At 46.6% G+C, this 18,175-nt stretch overlaps 1 protein-coding gene across 1 annotated transcript in view; it reads left to right on the top strand.

The window, feature by feature from the left end:
• LOC116277073 (partitioning defective 3 homolog) overlaps positions 1 to 18,144 on the top strand; it is a 117,846-nt gene extending 99,702 nt beyond the window's left edge. Inside the window, exons 3-5 of the mRNA XM_072955214.1 lie at positions 4,290 to 4,471; positions 17,679 to 17,769; positions 17,889 to 18,144. Of these exons, the coding sequence (XP_072811315.1) occupies positions 4,290 to 4,349 (60 nt within the window). The 3' untranslated portion in view covers positions 4,350 to 4,471; positions 17,679 to 17,769; positions 17,889 to 18,144. The remainder of the gene's footprint in view (positions 1 to 4,289; positions 4,472 to 17,678; positions 17,770 to 17,888) is intronic.
• The last annotated feature ends 31 nt before the right edge of the window (positions 18,145 to 18,175 follow it).

The following is an 18,175-nucleotide window of genomic DNA, read 5'->3' as shown; positions in this document are numbered from 1 at the left end:
CAGGGACGGCCATGAGGACTCCTTGCGTTTCACCAAACGTGACGGTCCCCTCCGCGAGTGGGTTCTGGTACTTTCTGCATTTCACAGATGAGGGAACCGAGGCGTGGGGATGCATCCAGGACAAGCTGTGTCCGCCCGCCCAGCCCGCCCTTCGCCCCGTGCGCTGCTGCCTGTCCCGGTGCTGGGGGAGCCCGGGAGGGCAGGCCGGGGAGGTGGCACCTGCTTGCTCTTGGTGGCTTGTGCTCCTGCCAGCACTGGCCAGCGGGCCCTTCCACGACGGCTGAGTCTAGTTCTCAGCTGTTTTCCTGGCGGCCCCAGAAGCAGCTTCACCAGGTTCCTGGGAGGTGTCCACAGCTAAGCTCCCGGCCCTGGTTCCAGCACCAGCCCTGCCGAGTGCTTCCTCTGCTCCTAGGGACCAGACCCCTGGCCAGGCCCTGCTGGTGCAGGAGGTCCTTCTGCCCAGTGCCCGTATCCCAGCCCCTGCATGCAGCGCCCTCTGCTCCCGGGGCTGGGTACCCGCTGCCGGGACCCTCCTCCAAGGCTCTGCTCCACCCCCACCCCACCTCCCGTCCCGTGTCCCCAGCTCCACGCCCTCCTGGTTCCCTGGTTCCCCGTGTTCTCTGTGGTGATGTCTGTTTTCCTTACTGGACCCTGACTGTACTTTCAGCATGTATCAAGTAATATTCAAGATTAAGCAAATTAGATAATAAAATAATTTTGGTGAGTTTACTGTAAGTAATACTGTAATTTAAACTAATAAAGATTATGAATTAGTACTAGTGCATATTTGCACATACTTACCAAAGGGTATAAATCCCAAACAGTCTTTTAAAAAATGGAATGATTTCTTTATTAAGCTCCAAAAAAGTTAAAATGAAGCTGGAAGAAGGCAGGAGTTGGCCCCATGAAGTAATTAGTAAAATTTACAGCTGTTGGGAACACTGCTTATCCATTTAGAATAAACAAGTGTCAGCTGATTTTCATGCGCTTCAAGTGGACTTTTTTTTTTAAATAATTTTTTTATCAAATGAATGCCTAAATTCCTTTCTTCTCACCCCAGGTTAAGGAAGCGTGAAACAGTGCATGGAAGTGTGCATGTTCCTCATTCTGGCTTTTCTTATTTGTGCTTCTGCCAAGGATCCAAAAGACCTGGTCGCTGTTGCACAGGTTTAGGGTCAGAGTTTGCATCAAAGCATAAGTCCTTCCAGAGCGTGGCACGTGCTGCTCCCGCAGGCACAGTTGTGCGTGTTTAATGCGAGGCTGTTTCCTCCCCGCGTGTTCACATCGAGCGTCTTGCATGCCTCCGCTCGGTGCTTTTGCAGTTTTTATGTGGCACCTGTTCCCCGACCCCAGAGCACTAGCGAGGCCGGAATCCAGATCACAGTCGGGACAGCAGGGAGCTGCCCCTGTCGGCTTCTGACTCCTCCTGCGTTTTGAGTTATCGCTCACAACACAGACTCGCTCCCAGTTCCCAGCGTGTGCGTAGTTAGTGGAAAAGACCATCCCAGGAGGCTCGGCAGCCACAAGTAGGTCACCATCACCAGATGCGTAATCACTGTCCCTGGGAAGCATTTGGAAGTACCTGGTGAGCACTCTAACAGCATAATAGCAAGCAAACCCCTCTGGATTTTGATGATTGGTCCTTTTGTGTTGAACGGTGATTAAAGTGACTGTGGACACAGCTCTGGAACCTTCCTCTGAACGTCTTTATCCAGAAGAGGTGATGGTCACCCTGCACTCGGTATGAAATGCACGCCACCTTCCTTTTCGTGTGTCCCCCAATCCTTCAGCTGTGCCAAGTTTTAATTAACGTGCATCAGTAGTATGAAAACTTGAGCCTCTATGATTACATCTCTAGTAGCCACATTTCAGTCTTTACTGACAGTATAATCAGATCCCAGCTCCTGGGATCAAGGTCAGTTATCTGGAAAATACTGGAATGAGATGTGTTCCATATTTTTTTTTAAAAAAATTTGAAGGTTAAAAATAAAACACAAAATAGTGGAGGGAGGCTGAGAGAGCTAATGTTACTGTGGAAGAACGGGTTTACCACCACTCTGTTAACATTACTATTTTTTTTGGTGACACGTGAAGGTGATTGTAGAAACTAAATTTGACAAAGGAAGGGAATTTTAAAGAAAATGCTCTTTTTCCCCTCTTCTGTCTCAAATTTGTATGTCGTAACAATTTCTTTTGACTTTTGACTACTATGTGAGAGGGCTGTTTTCAAGTCTTCCTTCTCGAATGTTTGTTTTGAGCTCATGCTGAAGACGACACTGAAAATGTCCTTTTGGTTTTTGAATTCAGTTCTGAGGAGCAGAGGGGATTTCTGTTCTCTTTTCTGCTTTATTTCACTGCTCCTTCTGCTTCTCTTCACATTTGTTCACTCCCTTCCTGGTGGCTTGTCTTCGTGGAATTTAAAGTTGAAGCCGTTTCCCAGCCTCCAGGTACCTCAGAGGTGGGCCCATGGGCTCCCCCTGGTGGGCACTGCCCGCGTTGTATCCCCAAGGCCCTGGGGAAAGCGACTGGTCACGTAATGTCACGGCTGTTTTTAAGACTGAGAATGGCTTCAGAGTTCTCCGTCCTTTATCTGCTCCCCTCTGCGTTCTGACCTCTTGCGCAGGTTTTTAGTGATGTCATGCCCCAGGAGCCCCCCAACCCCGGTTCTGTGTGACCAGGAAAAATGCAATGTGAAAGCGTTAACAGGTGGCCCTGAAAGAGACATTCTCATAAAGGCTTTGTGTTCGGTACAGTTCAGCCTCTACTTTTTAGGGGTTTGTAGGGTTTGATAAGAAGCCAAGCTTGCTTTTCTTCTGAACACTGTAATGGAGGCGGGGCTGGAGAGTGAGCAGGTTGGAGTGCAGAAAAGTCACCTCGTTACACGGGGGAAGTGGCTGTTTTTCTAACAACAGGTCTGAGTGGCAAATACCTTTCAAAGGTGTGCTTAACAAATGCTGGGCAGGGTGTTGGGCTCTGAAAAGCATGTGTCCTGTGCTTTTATATTTTCATGGTGGGAAAGAATATATGGTGATTTTTTTAAGTGCTTGATTTCATGGTTCTTACTGGAAGCAGGCATGAGCATTTGGGGGTGGACTGTGATTTTAGAGAGAAGAGACGAGGGTCACGGTGTTTGAGCGTCAGAGTTAGGGAAGGGCAGGTGCGAAGAAGCTCGCAGTGTGTCCATGTAGCAGTGGACCATCCTCACTGGAGAGCAGCCGGCAAGAGCCTGGAACGGAAAACCCTGAGAGCAGACGTCAGAGCCGAGTTTAGGAAAAAGCAGCACAAGCTGGTCCGGAATGCGATGGAGAAACGAGAGGTGAACAGATTCTGTGATGGTTTGGTGTGCAGTGGACCTGATTTAGCAGCATGGCAACCACGATGACCTGTCTTTGTTTTTCATCGGTGGAATGTCTGCCTCTCCGTTGAAGGGCACAGATATTTTTCCACAGAAATGCAGGCTGTGTGTCTTGGGTTCTAGAGTGAGTCAGGATTCAAATGGCCTGAGTTCAACTCAGCTTTCTGGCTGTGTGACCATGGGCAAGTTACTTAACCTTTCAGTGCATCTGCAAAACGGCGGTGATAAAAATAGTGTGTCTTACAAGGGGGTGGAATCAGTGTGCGGTGGGTGATGTGTAAGTCCTTAAACACGTTTGCTGTCGTTCCTTCATTTTTGTGCATCTGTGTAGCTGTTCCCAGAGGCCAGCAGTGGAGATATCTTTATGATGCTTCTCTGAACTGTTTTTTTTTTCATAATTTTATTGGCACCAAATGTGTTTGTTTTCACATAATCCCTATTAGAACCATGTAATCACACTCATATTTTTATAAAGCTTGTCAGTTTACTGTTAGAGCAGTTAATAAAGACAAGGTGTGAATTGCTAACTCGCGCCTCTGTTAACGGGAGGCAGCTGTGAGGATGCTGCCGTCAGTGGGCGTGTGTGTGTTGCACCGGCACACTCGTTTCTCTTCTAGATTTCTCTCCTCCTGCCCTGTAGTGGCATCTCCAGGTAACATGTCACAGAGAGCAGCTCTTCCTTCGCAGCCGGTGCCCAGTGGGCACGCCCGGGGCCGCGGCAGGTTCCTCTGGGGTGGCCAGGGTCTGAGGTCCCGTCCGCAGCTGCGTTGTGCGTGGAGCTGTTCTGCGGGGTGCAGTCTCCCCACTCCCTTCCAGACCCCTCCTCCTGGGCTCGTGGGACACATGCTGTTGTTGTGTGGGAGCCTTTTATTTTCTGAGGAGGCAAAGTTTATCACAACAGGGGAAAACATGAAAAGATACGATTTTTTTTCAGATCTTAAGTGTGACGAACATCTCTGTGGGGACTGCGGGTGACGCAGTGAGGTCCGCGTGAGGGACAGGCTGGCCGGCAGATCGCAAGAAAGAACCTCGGTTTTCCCAGGTTGCACGTCCGACCGCCAGGCTTGCTTGTCAAGTGGCTCTGCTCCCACACTGTCTCCTTTTTCATGCTAGAACGTAAGTTGTTCCCTCCTAGACAACGGAGTCCTGTCACTTGCCCACAATGTTAATTTTTCTGAGTATTATGCCTTACATAAGACCCTCCAGATCTTTCTCTTCCTTAAAAGTGATCCAAGCTAACAGATTTCTCTCTCTCGGATGCGTGCTTCGTCTGTTTTATTTTTTGTCCCTGCCCAGAGCCCTAGGGCTTGTCACTTAAATGAGCACTTCTGTTTTAATACTCCCACCTCTTCAGCGTCTCTGCCGGAGCCACCAGCTTTTTATTTGAAATGCAAATCTCTGCATCACAAGCCCAGGTCTGACCCACTTATACAGTCGGTTACCTTCCTCTGGGCTCCTTGTTACAGTGGAGGAGTTGGCACATTTGTGACGTAGGGTTGCCGGAGTCCGGATGTTAATAGTGTGTTTTATTCTCTAGAATTTGTCTGTCTGTCTTTCCATGCACCTGACCTCCTGGTGACACTGTGGGCTCAGGGTGTCCCCGCCAGGCGGTGAGACAGGATGTGTCCCCCAGACCGCAGTACCGGTCCCCGTGCGGCTGCCACGTGGGGGTGCCCGCTCGGTCCTGCTGTGTCTCCACTTTGTTCCCCATCAGCAGGGGTCCCGGGCTTGGTCATTGGAGAGGACTTGGGCTGCAGGGCACTGAGCCCACCCTCTGGCCTGACATGGCAAGTGCTGAAGCCCCTGGCTGCGTCGTCCAGAGCCAAGTGGTTGGCTAGGTCACCACGTGTGGTGGCGGCGCTGGCTCCTCCCTTCTCAGTTTTCACTACCTGTTCCCGGGCTTTTCGGCCGCATCTGCATGGAGTTGATGGTGTGGACATTTCCTGAGCTCTCCCTGAAGGCCCTTGTTTTTCTAGGCTTTCCTGGATACTTAGGCAACTTAAAAAGATGCCTTTTCATCCTTGGGGTCCCTCCCCAGCCCAGGCAGCAGCCCCGCTGTGCTCGAGCGAATCCGTCCCCCGAGACGCATGGCCCTCCCGGCCTCCTGGTCACGCTCGGGGACGCAGTGCCTGGTGTTGCCCTTCCTGTGGCCGCACAGGCGAGGGCAGAGGACTCGGGGGACCAGGAGTCCTGGAGGCCCACCTCGGCCCGTTTAGTTTAATGCTGAGCGTCCATCGCTCCCCTGCCATGTGCAAAACCCGACGACGGTGTCCCATGTCGGAGGAGTCACGGCCAGTGACTGCACCAAGGTCATCCCCATGGGCAGCCCCGCACGTGCCAGCTGGCCCGTGGGAGCCTGTTAGCAGTTTGGTGGGGCCCCTCGGATCCCCAGTGTCACGGGGTCTCATCGTGGCCGCCTCCGCAGCCACCTGCAGGAGAGGGGCACACACAGTTCTCGGCGTTTGTTTTCAGATGAAACACGTCAGCGTTAAAGATAAACGGTAAAGCGCTCATGGAAGCTTCTGGCTCCGTGAAGAGTCGCTTTGAAGCTGCTGTCGTTGAGTTCATTACTGTCACTCTGCGGCTCAGCGTGGCTTTACGGGTTTTTAGTCTTGGGTTCCCACATGCGTTTTACGATGACACAGCATTAGGGGAAGTTTCAGCCTGATTACGTGCAGTCCTCGGCCCGGGTGCGCGCCCCCTGGCGGTTCCGGGAGGGAGGGCGTGTTTCTGTTCATGAACGAACGCGGGGTGGTGTTTTCGGTGAGCTTTGCGTGTCGAGGGTCCACCCAGGGTGGGTCTCTGTGCCGAGAACACTGACGCGGCGCCTGCTCGGTGCCCCTGTTCTTGGGGGTCAGCGTGTGTCCCCCTGGCTGGGATCTCAGACGGTGCAAAGCGCGGGTTCCACAAACGTCATCATTTCTTGATGGAACGTTTTCAAAAGCTGACTTGTCCTGGGGTTTCTCTGGCAGGATGTTTGCAGCTGCTAATGTTGGTTAGAAGACAGTGAAGTGTGTTCTGCTTGCTTGCATTTTAGCTGGAAAATCAGGAGGCAAGGAGGCTACGGCTGCGTGTCAGCCTGGTGCCCCGACTGCATCCGGGCAGGGCTGACCTGCGGCCAGCAGGCTTCGGGTGTCCTGGATTTGACCGCCATGTCCGGATCTGTTCCCGGGGGTTGGTGGGGGGTTGCTTTAAACATTCCACTGTCGCTGCTTTGAACTAGTACCAGTGATGTCTTAGGAAACAGAGCAGCTGAAGTCAGTGGATTGCAACGATAGGGCCGCAGATGTTCTGAAGTCGCCATCTTTTTTAACTCAGCCACGCTGCCATCCACGAGTGTGTTTGTGGGTGCTTGCACCGTTTCCTCCAGGCCCAGCAGCGAGGTGGGTGGTGAGCGGACAGGGCCCTGTCCCCAGAGCTCACAGTGGCCATCGCTGTGGGGAGGGCTGCGTCTGGGTGCCGGTCCACAAGATTCCGCTGCGTGCGGGCAGAACCCGCGTCCACGGGTGGAGGGCCGTCTGGCTCTGTTTACAGTGACTTACCCAGCTGCCCTTCCTCGTCAAGTGCGTGGCAGTATCCAGGCGAGAGGATAATCAGTGAAGCTCTCTGCTTAAATAAGAGCAAATACTTCCCCGTTTCCAAAGAATGAGGGAGGCGTGTGGCCCTGGTGCCAGAGGACCGGGAGAGGAGATGAAGCGGGGAGCTGGGGGCAGCAGTGCCATCAGAGGCCTGGGGGCACTGCGTCGGAGCCGCGGTCAGCATTCCATCGAGTCACGGCCAGAGAACTCCTCCTGGGTTCTTAGTGGGCGGTGATCACGCTTGGTTTTATTACCGAATTACTGTTATGCTCTCTGAGGTATGAAGTGGTATTAATGACCATTTCCAGTGAGAAATAACACTTTATAGCCTTGCCATCATTTGCTCGTATTAAAGTACGTCGTAATGTGGAAGAACACCCCGGGGAGAGATGAAAACATAGGAGTTTAATTTGAAATGCGGCTGGGAAATTATTTGGACAGGAGAGAAAGCGTTAGGGCATAATTTCCATAAAAAAGTACATTATTTTCTAAACTATTCATGAGGGGTGGGAGTCTGTTTTTCATCTACCTGGACTTAATTATGGTCCCCCCCCCAAAAAAAAAGTTTGGTTAATTGTAGTCACTCATCTGAACTAATCCAGAAACAAAAACGAGAAGTTACTAATGACAGCTGTTTAGGAAAACCAGTTTATTCTTTTTGACTGTAACCACATGCTCAGTGCTTCTAGCTCTTGTGAGCAGGCGTGTTTCTGCTCCGTGTCTTGGAAGGTCACGTCCTGGTGGCTGTGCCACGTGCTTTCATCAGGCTCCAGTATTGTCCCAGGGACTCTCCAGAGAGCCTATCCGTTAAAGCGATTTTCTTTTCCATTTCAGATTTTAGCCTCCAGTTTTACTCATGGTGTGAAAATATTCTCTGTGTAACAGGGGAGAATTAGAACATGTCGGCTGTAATAACATGTTCGAATACTTTTCTCTAAAAAACTGTTAATCAGTTTGTAGTCTCTGCTCACAGTATGTCTCCCCCTCCCGCCCCATTTCTTAGCAGAGTTTTTATTCATTCATTGTCCTACTTCCAGGAGCTGGAGGGGCCCAGATGTGCCCGGCTTGCCAGCCTCCTGCCCCCGTCACTGTGCACAGGTCCAGGTCACCCTCAGGGCCGGTGGCAGAGCCCGTGGGCTGAGTTTGGGGCCCGAGCCCCAGAGACAGCGCTGGGCCTGCCTTGGCATCAGGCCCCCTGGGAACATGGTGGCCCTGCCGGCTCCCGGCCTGAGTGCCTGTGAAGGCCGGGAGGCTGAGCGGCGCCAGCTTCGTGCTCCCACGGACGGAGGCCCAGAGCCCCAGAGGGTGGGCTGGAGATACTCTGAGCCCCGGGCTCCAGGACAAGACTAGGCGCCCAAGGCAGGCCTGTTGCCCGGCCACTATTTCTGATTGGTGCCTTCACGTGCTGCCGAGAACACTTGCCTGTAGGAGATTCTCGGTAGCTTTTGATGGCTGCGCTGTCTGGAATCCCGTTGCCGGGAGCCTGCAGTTACTGGCATTTTCTTTCCACCCTCTGCACTGCCTGCTGGTCCAGTCGTGACAGATGCACACTTGGCCTGGGTCACTGACCCTGAACACACGCTTAGCCTGGGTCACTGGTCCTGAATTAGCACCATGGGCCTGGGTCACTCTCCCTGAAGACACACCCTCTGCCTGGGTCACTGGCCCTGAAGACACACGCTTGGCCTGGGTCACTGGCCCTGAAGACACTCCCTGGGCCTGGGTCACTGGCGCTGAGGTCACACCATTGACCTGGGTCACTGGCCCTGAAGCCACATCCTAGGCCTGGATCACCGGCCCTGAAGCCACACCCTGGGCCTGGGTCAGTGGTGCAGAAGGCACACCCTGGGCCTGGGTCACTGGCCTTGAGGGCATTTGTAAACTATTTGTGGAGAACCTTTGATCAATCAAGCACTGTACCAGGGACTGAAAAAGTAAGGTTATAGTGCTCACTTTAAAGAAACTCACAATCTAGAAGACACTTAGTAAAGAGCCAGAGATGCTGGGTTCCAAGTATGCAGTTAGGGGCTTGTGGAGGACTTCCTAAACAAGGTGATACCCAAGCTGAGTGTTGAAAGGTGAGTAACAGTTTTATAGGCAGAAAGTGGGAAGGTGTTACAGGCTTACAGAAGAATATGTGTGAATAACTGTTGTCTGGAACAAACTATAAGCTGTTCACAAACAGCTTGGCTGGAGCATTCAGTGTTAGCTTAGAATGCTTGGAGTGAAGAGATGAAAATGAACAGTTAGGGGTCAAATCAAGGGGAGCCTTTTATGCCGAACCAAATAACTTGGCATTTACTCTCAGTAATAAAACTCCACTGGGAAAGATTTTAATCAGGGGAGACAGATGATCTGATTTTCGTTCTAGAATTGGTCACTTTGGTAGCTCTTAAAGAGTCAGTTGAAAAGGGTCAAGGTTAGAACCAGGGCGGATTTATTAGGAAGTCATTCCAATAGTTTTTATAATTATTTATTATAATAGAGTGGAATCAAGTTTTACATATAACTTAAATTCTAAAATGGAAAAAGTACAATTCAAATATAAGAAGTATTACTCTGGAATATTCTTCAGTTTCCTCACATATTGTAGGACAGAGTCCAGCAGAAACATTTTTTGACTAACTTTGAGTAAATCACTGTTGAACATCAGATAAATAGCTGCTCTATGCATCTTTTAATCTTTACTCATTCCAACAAGATGCTTAAAACCAAGAGAAATGCACTGGAATTGACAGCAACTGAGGGAACCATGTGACTCTCTACTCATGCCCACAGTGGAGTGGAGTCTGTGTTCACTGGGAGGGTTGGAGGTTCTCCCACACTTTTTAAATTCTTCTCTGTTGTCTTCTCTTTGTTGTTCCTTTTCTCAAGAGCTCACTGATTTCAGTACATACGTGGTGAGACCCTTTAAGTGTAAGAAGGAAACATTTTGATGTAGCCAGAATCTTTTCCAGCATCCAGTATTCTTTAGGTCTATTCATAAATCATCTGGTTTTGAATCTTTGAGGTTTGGGAGATGTGTGGAGTTAAAAGCTTTTACTTGCTCCAGCTTTTGTCTTTTTATTGGGAAAAAAATCTTGTCTTCCTGACTCATAAACAGTGTTCAGATAAAGTCTGTCTCTACTCCTTCTGACCTACTTTTCTCTCTTCATCTGTATGTCCAAGTCCATAGTACTTCCCAGCTTTCGGTGTGACTGTTCCATCTCATTGGAGGCATACAGTCACTCTTTGTGGTAGGTGTGTTCTCAGTGAGAAGGTGGAGGGTCAGAGTGGTTTGTGATGATGGAGTGGGAACCAGGATCTGCATCCAGGGGTTAAATTCACGGCTTTTCAAGTTGTTGCTTCAGAATCTATTACACCTGCAGTGTGCCCATGCTAACCCTAGAAGTTTGGCGTCAGAAGGAGTTCAGAGTCACTTAACTAGTTTTAAGGCTTCTATTGGCTTCGATGAACATTTGTGAAAATTATGAAATGGTTCTCCTTGGAGGACAGATGGGTTCCCACACAAGTGTGGGGTGCCTAGCATAAAGGTGCATGTGCACGTGTGTGTTTCTCAAAGACACAACTTCCAGCTCCCTCCCTAGAGATGCATACATTCCAGAGCGCTGTGCCAGGTGGGTGGAATGCGGGTGAGCTTGCACTTCTCACGCCTAGCTGGGCGCTCAGTGCGGGGCACAGTCTCTCTGAGCTGAGAGAGACCGTGCCTGTCAGTGACAGAAACACTCCCAAGTAATTTGAGCCCAGCTTCCAGGCGAGAAGTTTCTATTCCTAATTTTTCTGTTTATCCCAAACATCTCCTGCCCTGCCCACCTCCCCACCGCATTGCTTCTGAGTTACTCCCTATCTGTCTTAATACATCACCAAATAAACATAACATTGCTCTCAGTTTCTGTGACACACGCCCTTCTCACCGTGTCCCGCAGCCTTCGTGTTCTCTCCACTTTAGCGTTGTGCTTTCTAAGGGAGCAGTAGCCGTAGCCAGTTTTGATGATACAATTTAAAATATATTTAAATAGGATATAGCAGTTCCCAAACATGGGAAAATGTGATTCTTGTCCTAATGAGATCAAATGGAGAACTTGAGAACTGTGCACAGAAACGGTTGGGAACTCTCCTCCTTCTGGTTCATTGAACTCTTCAGCTAATTATGCCCCTTTCATTTTCTATAAACACTGCTCTGTGTGCACCTGTTCTGTGGGACAGATCTCTGCTCTTTTCAAAGGTGGAGTGTCATTCTGTGGGTTTAGCAAACAGTATACTTGAAGGGCAGCCACATTAAAGTGGGGTTAGGAATATGTCACAAACGGGCTTGTTTCTCAGATTTGCTTTCTCATAGGAGGCAGGTAATTGCTCCTAAGCAGCGAGTTACTATTTTCTTAGGAGTCTTAAGATCACTCAGGTAGCAGTGGGGAATGAATCCACCGAGGTAGGGCAAACAGTATTACATGCCCCCAACAGAAAAATAGTGACTACCCCTTACATTAAAAACCTCTAGCAAAGCTTTTGAACACATGCTTCTCAGCTCCGTTACGGCTCTTGCTTAGACAGGGATTCTATAAAGGTACTGCAACTCAGTTTTGCTAAATTTAATTTTGAGCCTATTATTTTAAATCATAGTACCACTGCCTTGATTATAAAAGGAATGTAAATCCCAAAGACAAATGTTCAAACATAACATACAACATGACTGTTCATCACACAGCAGTCATACCTCTGCAGAGGAGGACTGCAGTTGAATTCTGTCATCGTGGGAAACAAGCTAATATTCTATTTTCTTTTCTTGTAAGGAGAACTTCTAAGATCTGTTCTCCTAGTAACTTTGAACTATGCAATAGTGTATTAGTAATGTGGCCACCAGTGCTTTACGTGACATCCCGTGACATTTATCTTGTAGCGGAAGTTTGCACCTTTTGACCACTTTAACCCACTTTTCCCACCCCCTCTCCCCACCCCACCTCTGGCAACCACCAGTCTAATATCTGTTTCTGTTTCTTGTGTCTGTCAGTGTGTTCGCTTTCTTTGGTTTTGTTCTTTTTTTCCCCCCCACATAGCCTTTGGTATTTCTTTCTCTGTCTGCCTCATTTCTCTTAGCCTTCAAGATCCATCCAGGTTCACAGATGGCAAGATGTCTTTCCCTTTGATGTCTCTGGTGGCTGGAGAGCACTCTGTTTTATCACACACATTCACCACAGCATCTTTCCCCACTCGTCTGTTGGTGGGCGTGCAGGTCATTTTCGTGCCTTGGCTGTTGTGTGCGGCCCTGCAGTCAGCGTAGGGGTGCAGGTATCTCTTCCAGTTAGTGTTTCCCGGGGTCTTTTTTGGGGAGGGGGTAAATAACCAGAAATAATATTGCTGCATCATATGGTAGTTCAATTTTTAAAATTTTGGGGGCATCTCTATACTATTTTCCATAGTGGCTGCACCAGTTTACATTCCCACCAGCAGTGCACGAGGGTTCACTCTTCTCTAAATCCTCACCAACACTTGTTGCTTCTGTCTTTTTGATGAGAGCCATTCTGATAGGTGTGAGGTCAGTGTTCCATTGTGGGATACTAGGCATTTATTGATATTTTGATGTCAGCTTGTCTCTCTTCGTACATTTAAAGAAATTCATAAATATATTTTAAAATAGGCAGCTCTAAAGCCATTTTTATACAGAAAAATAATGAAAATGACATTGAAATTTTATTCTGTAAACCAGAAGAGGTTAAAAAATGCACCTGCTTCCTAAGTTTGTATTTGTTTGTTTTTTTTTTTTTTTGACATTTAAAAATCTTTAGCCAGTGTTTCCAGAGTTAAGAATTGGACAGCAGAATGTAAGCCTTTACTGTCTGCTTTTAGTGCTTTCTAGGGTCCTGGGTTGTCCTGTGACAAGACCAATAGCACATATCCTCTGAAAGACCAAGAGCAGTAGGCAGTGTTTCCTTTCAGTCTGTAAAGAGGATGTCAAAATTAGGCAAGATCAGAGTGAACTTGAATTATTAGCTGCAAATGAGGAGGCTGTAGTTTGAAACATTCGTTTTAGTTAAAAAATATAAATGTTTTTCTGTGTTTTCACAGTAGGCTAATTTGTAAAAAATTATGAAGTAGTGAAAAGTCTTCAAATTTCAGTGGCTTAAACCAATAATACCGCACTCACTGACTGCCCTTTGACTTTCCTAGTCCAGGACGTAGGGGCCGCCTGCATTCTGCTAGTGGATGGGAAACGTGAAGGGAGGAGTTCACGACAAGCGTGTTACAGGCCAGGCCTGGAAGTGGTGTGTGCTGTTTCTGCCCGGTTCCTTCCTGTCAGGCTCTCATGGCTGCATTTATAGCAAAGGAAGTTTGCAAATGTAGCCCATCTCTGTGCCCAAGAAACAAACGGAAGGTGTTTGGTGAATAGCTAGCCAGGCTCTGCCATCCATTATCTTCCTGATTAATGACTAAAATCAACTAATGAATTTGGTTGCTTCTGATCCACACGGTTTATAACTGAGGTTACTCAGCCTCTCTGTGCTCCAAATGCCCATAAAATTAAAATGTTTTCGGTTTAACTTGTCAGACTACTAAAAACTGAAAAATCTGAAATTTGTAGGAAAAAAAGTTGCAGAAGAAGGCGGATGTAGGGTCTCAGTGTGCACAGGTTATTCAAGAGTTAATTAATCCAGACTCTCACCTGATGCTACTCTTCTCACTGATTTTTCTGTTTATATCATTGTGCTTTCACGGTCATTGAGCAGACATCATAGTTCTAGGGTGCTCATGTATGCCTGAAAGGGTAGCATTTTCTTTGATTACGTATCTCACTGTAGAGTGATAGAAAAATAATCCAAGAGAGAAGACAGAAATTTAAAGGATGTATGTTTCTTGTTGACATTTCAAATAAAAATTGCAGAAAATTAGCTAAAGTATTTAACTTTTTATTTTCCTCTGAATTTAAAGGATTCATGTGTAAATTTAGTGTTAACCTTCAGTTAGTAACCAATGACTTCTTTTCTGGGAAGACAGCATCTGTTGTATTAATCCTCCAGTGAGAAATGTGCCAAGACCCCTCCCGCAGAAGACACGCAGCCACTGCCCTCACAGAAGCACTGGCGTTGCCGCCCGCAAATCTCACCCTTTGATTCCTGGATTTCTCCCTTGATTGGAAGCATACAGAGTATTCCCGTTCATTTTACCGCATCAGAAGAACTCAAAATTCCGTACTTTTGTAAACATACATGAAGTCTGATAGTCTACTGTTAGTTCTTAGATCTAAAAGCAGTTCAAGCAGATGCTTTTAAGTATATTTAAGGTAAATGTGTTTCTACTAGAAAATGACAAACGATCTGGGCAGAAAACTTAAATTCTTACAGTTGCAGAATAGTAAGTTTTATATGCTAATACAAGTAAAAGATAATCTGCCAAACGTGAATTTTTCACTTATAGCAGTTCCCTTAGGAGAGTTCTTAACGAGAACTTAAATGGATACACATGCAAAGAATTCAAGCGTAGCCCTCCCCCAGACTCAGGGTATTTTAGTCAGTCTAAGGTACTTTAGAATGTAAAACAACAATAAAAAGAAGTCAGAGAGGTTATTGATGGTGGTGGTGGGTGTGGCTCTGGTAGAAAAACTTTTTATCATTTGACTATTAAAAATTCACTTGGTTTAAAGAGAATGAAATATTTAAAACGTCAGTGAATTTTAGATCTTCAACAGCTAAACCACTGTAAGCAGTTATCGAAAGATGATCATGGAAAAGTGACATCATTTTGAAACTAGGACGTACTGTTTACATTGCTATCCTACATGGATCATTTCTGTACAGCATGTGCGCTGTTGTGGTTTATGCTCTATGTCAAAGCATTGACACAAAGTCTTTCAGTTTCAGAAATACAGATTTATAATCACATTTAACTCAGCTCACGAGACGCTGATTTTTCATTTCTTGATAACTAGTCTTCACACACTGCCTCCTGTAGTACGAAGTAGTTTGAATTCCATTAAACTGGATATTTAGATTTGGTTGGTAGATTTTAAATTTATCTAACTTGGTGGTTATCCTACTTTAACCCTGATTGGCAGTTTCCATTACAGTTGTGGCTTATTTAATTGGTATGGAATATTGTGGAATATGCATTATGGAAGAAAAAATGGAGAAGAAATGGTTGGGAAATTCAATTGGTCTTTATTCTGAAAAGCATTCTTTCCTTCTTCATCAACAAATCAGCGAGAAAGATGAACGTGACAAAAATCATGTTGTACTTCAGGAGGAGCATTTATTAAAACTTAAGCAATTTAATACACAGTGCATAGTGTATATAGACAACTTTGTTACAGATATGTGCACTATTTTTGAATAGACTGTCGATTAAAAACCTGAATGATAGTAGTATTTTAATTAGTTTTACTATTATCTTGCCTGGTGGCTTTCACAGGAACTTGTTTTTAATTGTGGAAGAATAAGGGAGACGCCTAAAGGAAAGTTACCCTTCCCAGAAAATTGGTAATAGGGTCAGAGACAGCACTCGTGTTACTCTCTTTACTTTAGTTTGTTTTGGAGTGCTTGTACTGATGCTCACAGACAGTGAGACATTTTGTACATTTGGCAGTATAGTCATACTTTCTTTGAGTTCCCAGGAGGTTTTTTGTTTGCTTTCCCCAGGTTCGTACCACTGTAATTTTGGGGATACTTGACTCATTAAGAAGGTGGAAGATAGTTTGGGGTGATGTCTCTTCTGTCTGCCGCCTGCTTTGATATCGGCCACTGTGCCAGCTTAGACCCTGAACTTCTTACACCCAGGTTACAGGAGAGTGTGCGTACCGCTTCCCTGACCTTCTTTCTACTGTAAACACTGTAAAGTCTGAATTAGCTGACTTTAAAATGCTTATCTGATGGTCACAGACTCCTTGAACGATCTGCTAGTGACTCCTATGGATAAAAGTTCCCTTTAAAAATTAAAATTCTTTGTTTAATAAATTTTAAATGTAGTATCCTTTTCAGGCTTCCATGATGATGCTTCTCCCACTTCATGTCCTGAGTCTGACCACCTTATTCCCTGCACTCCTGTCATACCTGCCTAACTTCCAGGAATTTATGAAGTTGTTCTGGGGCTTTATAGAACTATTATTCTTTGTGACTAGAACCTCCTTCTTTATCTGGCGAGCTCCTACATATACTTAAAAGCCCAACTCCAAAGACAGATTGATTCCTCCTACCCCAGGCCTCCTCTGGAACCTGTTACGGTAATACGGCACTGCTTCTGTTTCCTGTTCACATGCTGGTCACTGACACCAGTATAATTTTCTTCGGGACATGGAAATTGGAATTGAGGATGCATTATTCGTTTTTATTATCATCAGTCCACAACTTTCCAACTCAATAAGTAGAAGGGGCTTATAAATATTTGATAAATCAATCACTAAAGCTTGTACACTTACCAGACTTTGGTCTATTCAGCAGACAACCTGCCTTTATTCAAAATTATTCCATATCAGAACAAGGCATGTTAGATTTGAGCCTGGCTAATAAGTGACCTGACTTGAGCCTTCTGTTTTGTATCAGACACCTGAGTGGGCAGGTAACATTCTGGAAACAGTCCTCATGAATATTCATGAAGGACATCTGGCGGCAAAACGCAGAGGAGAAAAATAACAATAAAAACCAAGTAAGCTGAGAATCAATAATGTATACTTTGTATTATTAAAGCGATTTTTTATGATTTTGAGCTTCTGTTCAAATCTAATTTCATGTTTTCTGAGAAAAATACTTAACCATAATAACAGCTGGCTTCATTACATTAAGTGCAAATACTATTTGTTTGTATGTTAACTTGGCATTAGTATCTGCACTAGGTAGAAGAATTTTAAGTTATATTTGAAGAAATCCATTAAAACCAATACCATCAATATATTGGCATTTGTGGTGAGGCTTTCAGAGCGGTGAGCCTCACCTGACCTGTGAGGTTGATACCCCTGGACAGAGAAGTGTTTTGTTTTGTGAATCAGATTATTCTCCTTGGGGTACTGTGTTAAAGTCAAAGCTTGAGTTCCACATTCACATCCTGTTAGTGGTGTTTTTAGTTTAAGCTTGTGGCTTAATTAAGCTCTCAGTATTTCCACTAGACTCTTCAGTGCCAGTGCTGGGCTGCTGCACCCGACGCCTGTCTCCACTCGGGGGCCCCGCGCCAGCTTCCGCAGCTGCCGTGCCATCGCGCGCCTGTGGCAGCGCCACGCGGGCGGCCCCCGACTCCGGAGCCGGCCGCCTGGGTGCTGGCCCGGGGCAGGGAGCGGCGGTGGCTCGGGGCGGCCGAGCGGGTGACAGGGCGTGGAGTCGCCCGGGAACCTAACGCTGCCTGACGAGAACCCCAGGACGTGAAGCTCGTGCGGGTTCCTGCAGCGCTCAGTCTTGGTCGCTCCCACGGCGCTCCGGGTCGGGAGGGAGACGGGACACGGGACACGGGACACAGGACACTGTGTTTGCTTCCCACTGTGTAAGGAGGCAGGCATCTGCGTGTGCTTTAGAAAAACATCCACTGATAACTATGTAGTACTGAAGTGTTCAATTTTATTGTAATTTCCAAAACTAAGAGTTCCATCAAAAATAGTGACATTTTTCAAAGGGCTGGTCTTTGTGTGTGTGTGTGTGTGTGTCTTTTAAAAATTTTTATTCTTTACTGAAGTATAGTCAGTTTACAGTGTTGTGTCAGTTTCTGGTGGACGGCGTCGTGTTCAGTCATACATGTACATGCATATATTCATTTTTGTATTTTTTTCATTATAGGTTACTGCAAGATACTGACTGCAGTTCCCTGTGATACACAGTAGGACCTTGCTGTTTATCTGTTTTATGTATAGAATATCTGAAAATCTCGGTAAGATTTGTTTTCTGATGCTTGTTTTCTATGTCTGTGAGTCTGTTTCTGTTTTGTAAATAAGTTTTGTGTCTTGTTTTTAGATTCAAAGGGCTGGTCTTTCGTTTTCCTTTATCCAGGAAGTTCCCTTATATGGCCTGGACCCCTCATTGTAAGGCCACGTGAGACTTTCTAAATATGAACCATGATGTATTAAGGACATATACTCAGCCAAAATAGTATTTTCAGCTACTGGTGTGTACGTGGTTGTGAAATGTTTATCGATTAAGGAAAGAGGTAATCCACAGAGCTGGGGGAACAGGTGTGGAGCTGAAAACTCAGACACCTGTGAGATAGGACCCTGAGGGTGGAGGTAAAATCCTGTAGGATTTCTGAAGTGGCATCTTTCCTGGCCTCATCTTTCTTA

The sequence above is a fragment of the Vicugna pacos genome, chromosome 35 (genome assembly GCF_048564905.1).
Source record: "Vicugna pacos chromosome 35, VicPac4, whole genome shotgun sequence".
Lineage (NCBI taxonomy): Eukaryota > Metazoa > Chordata > Mammalia > Artiodactyla > Camelidae > Vicugna > Vicugna pacos.
Note: the sequence above shows the minus strand (reverse complement) of the source record. Positions and strands in the feature narration are given on the sequence as shown.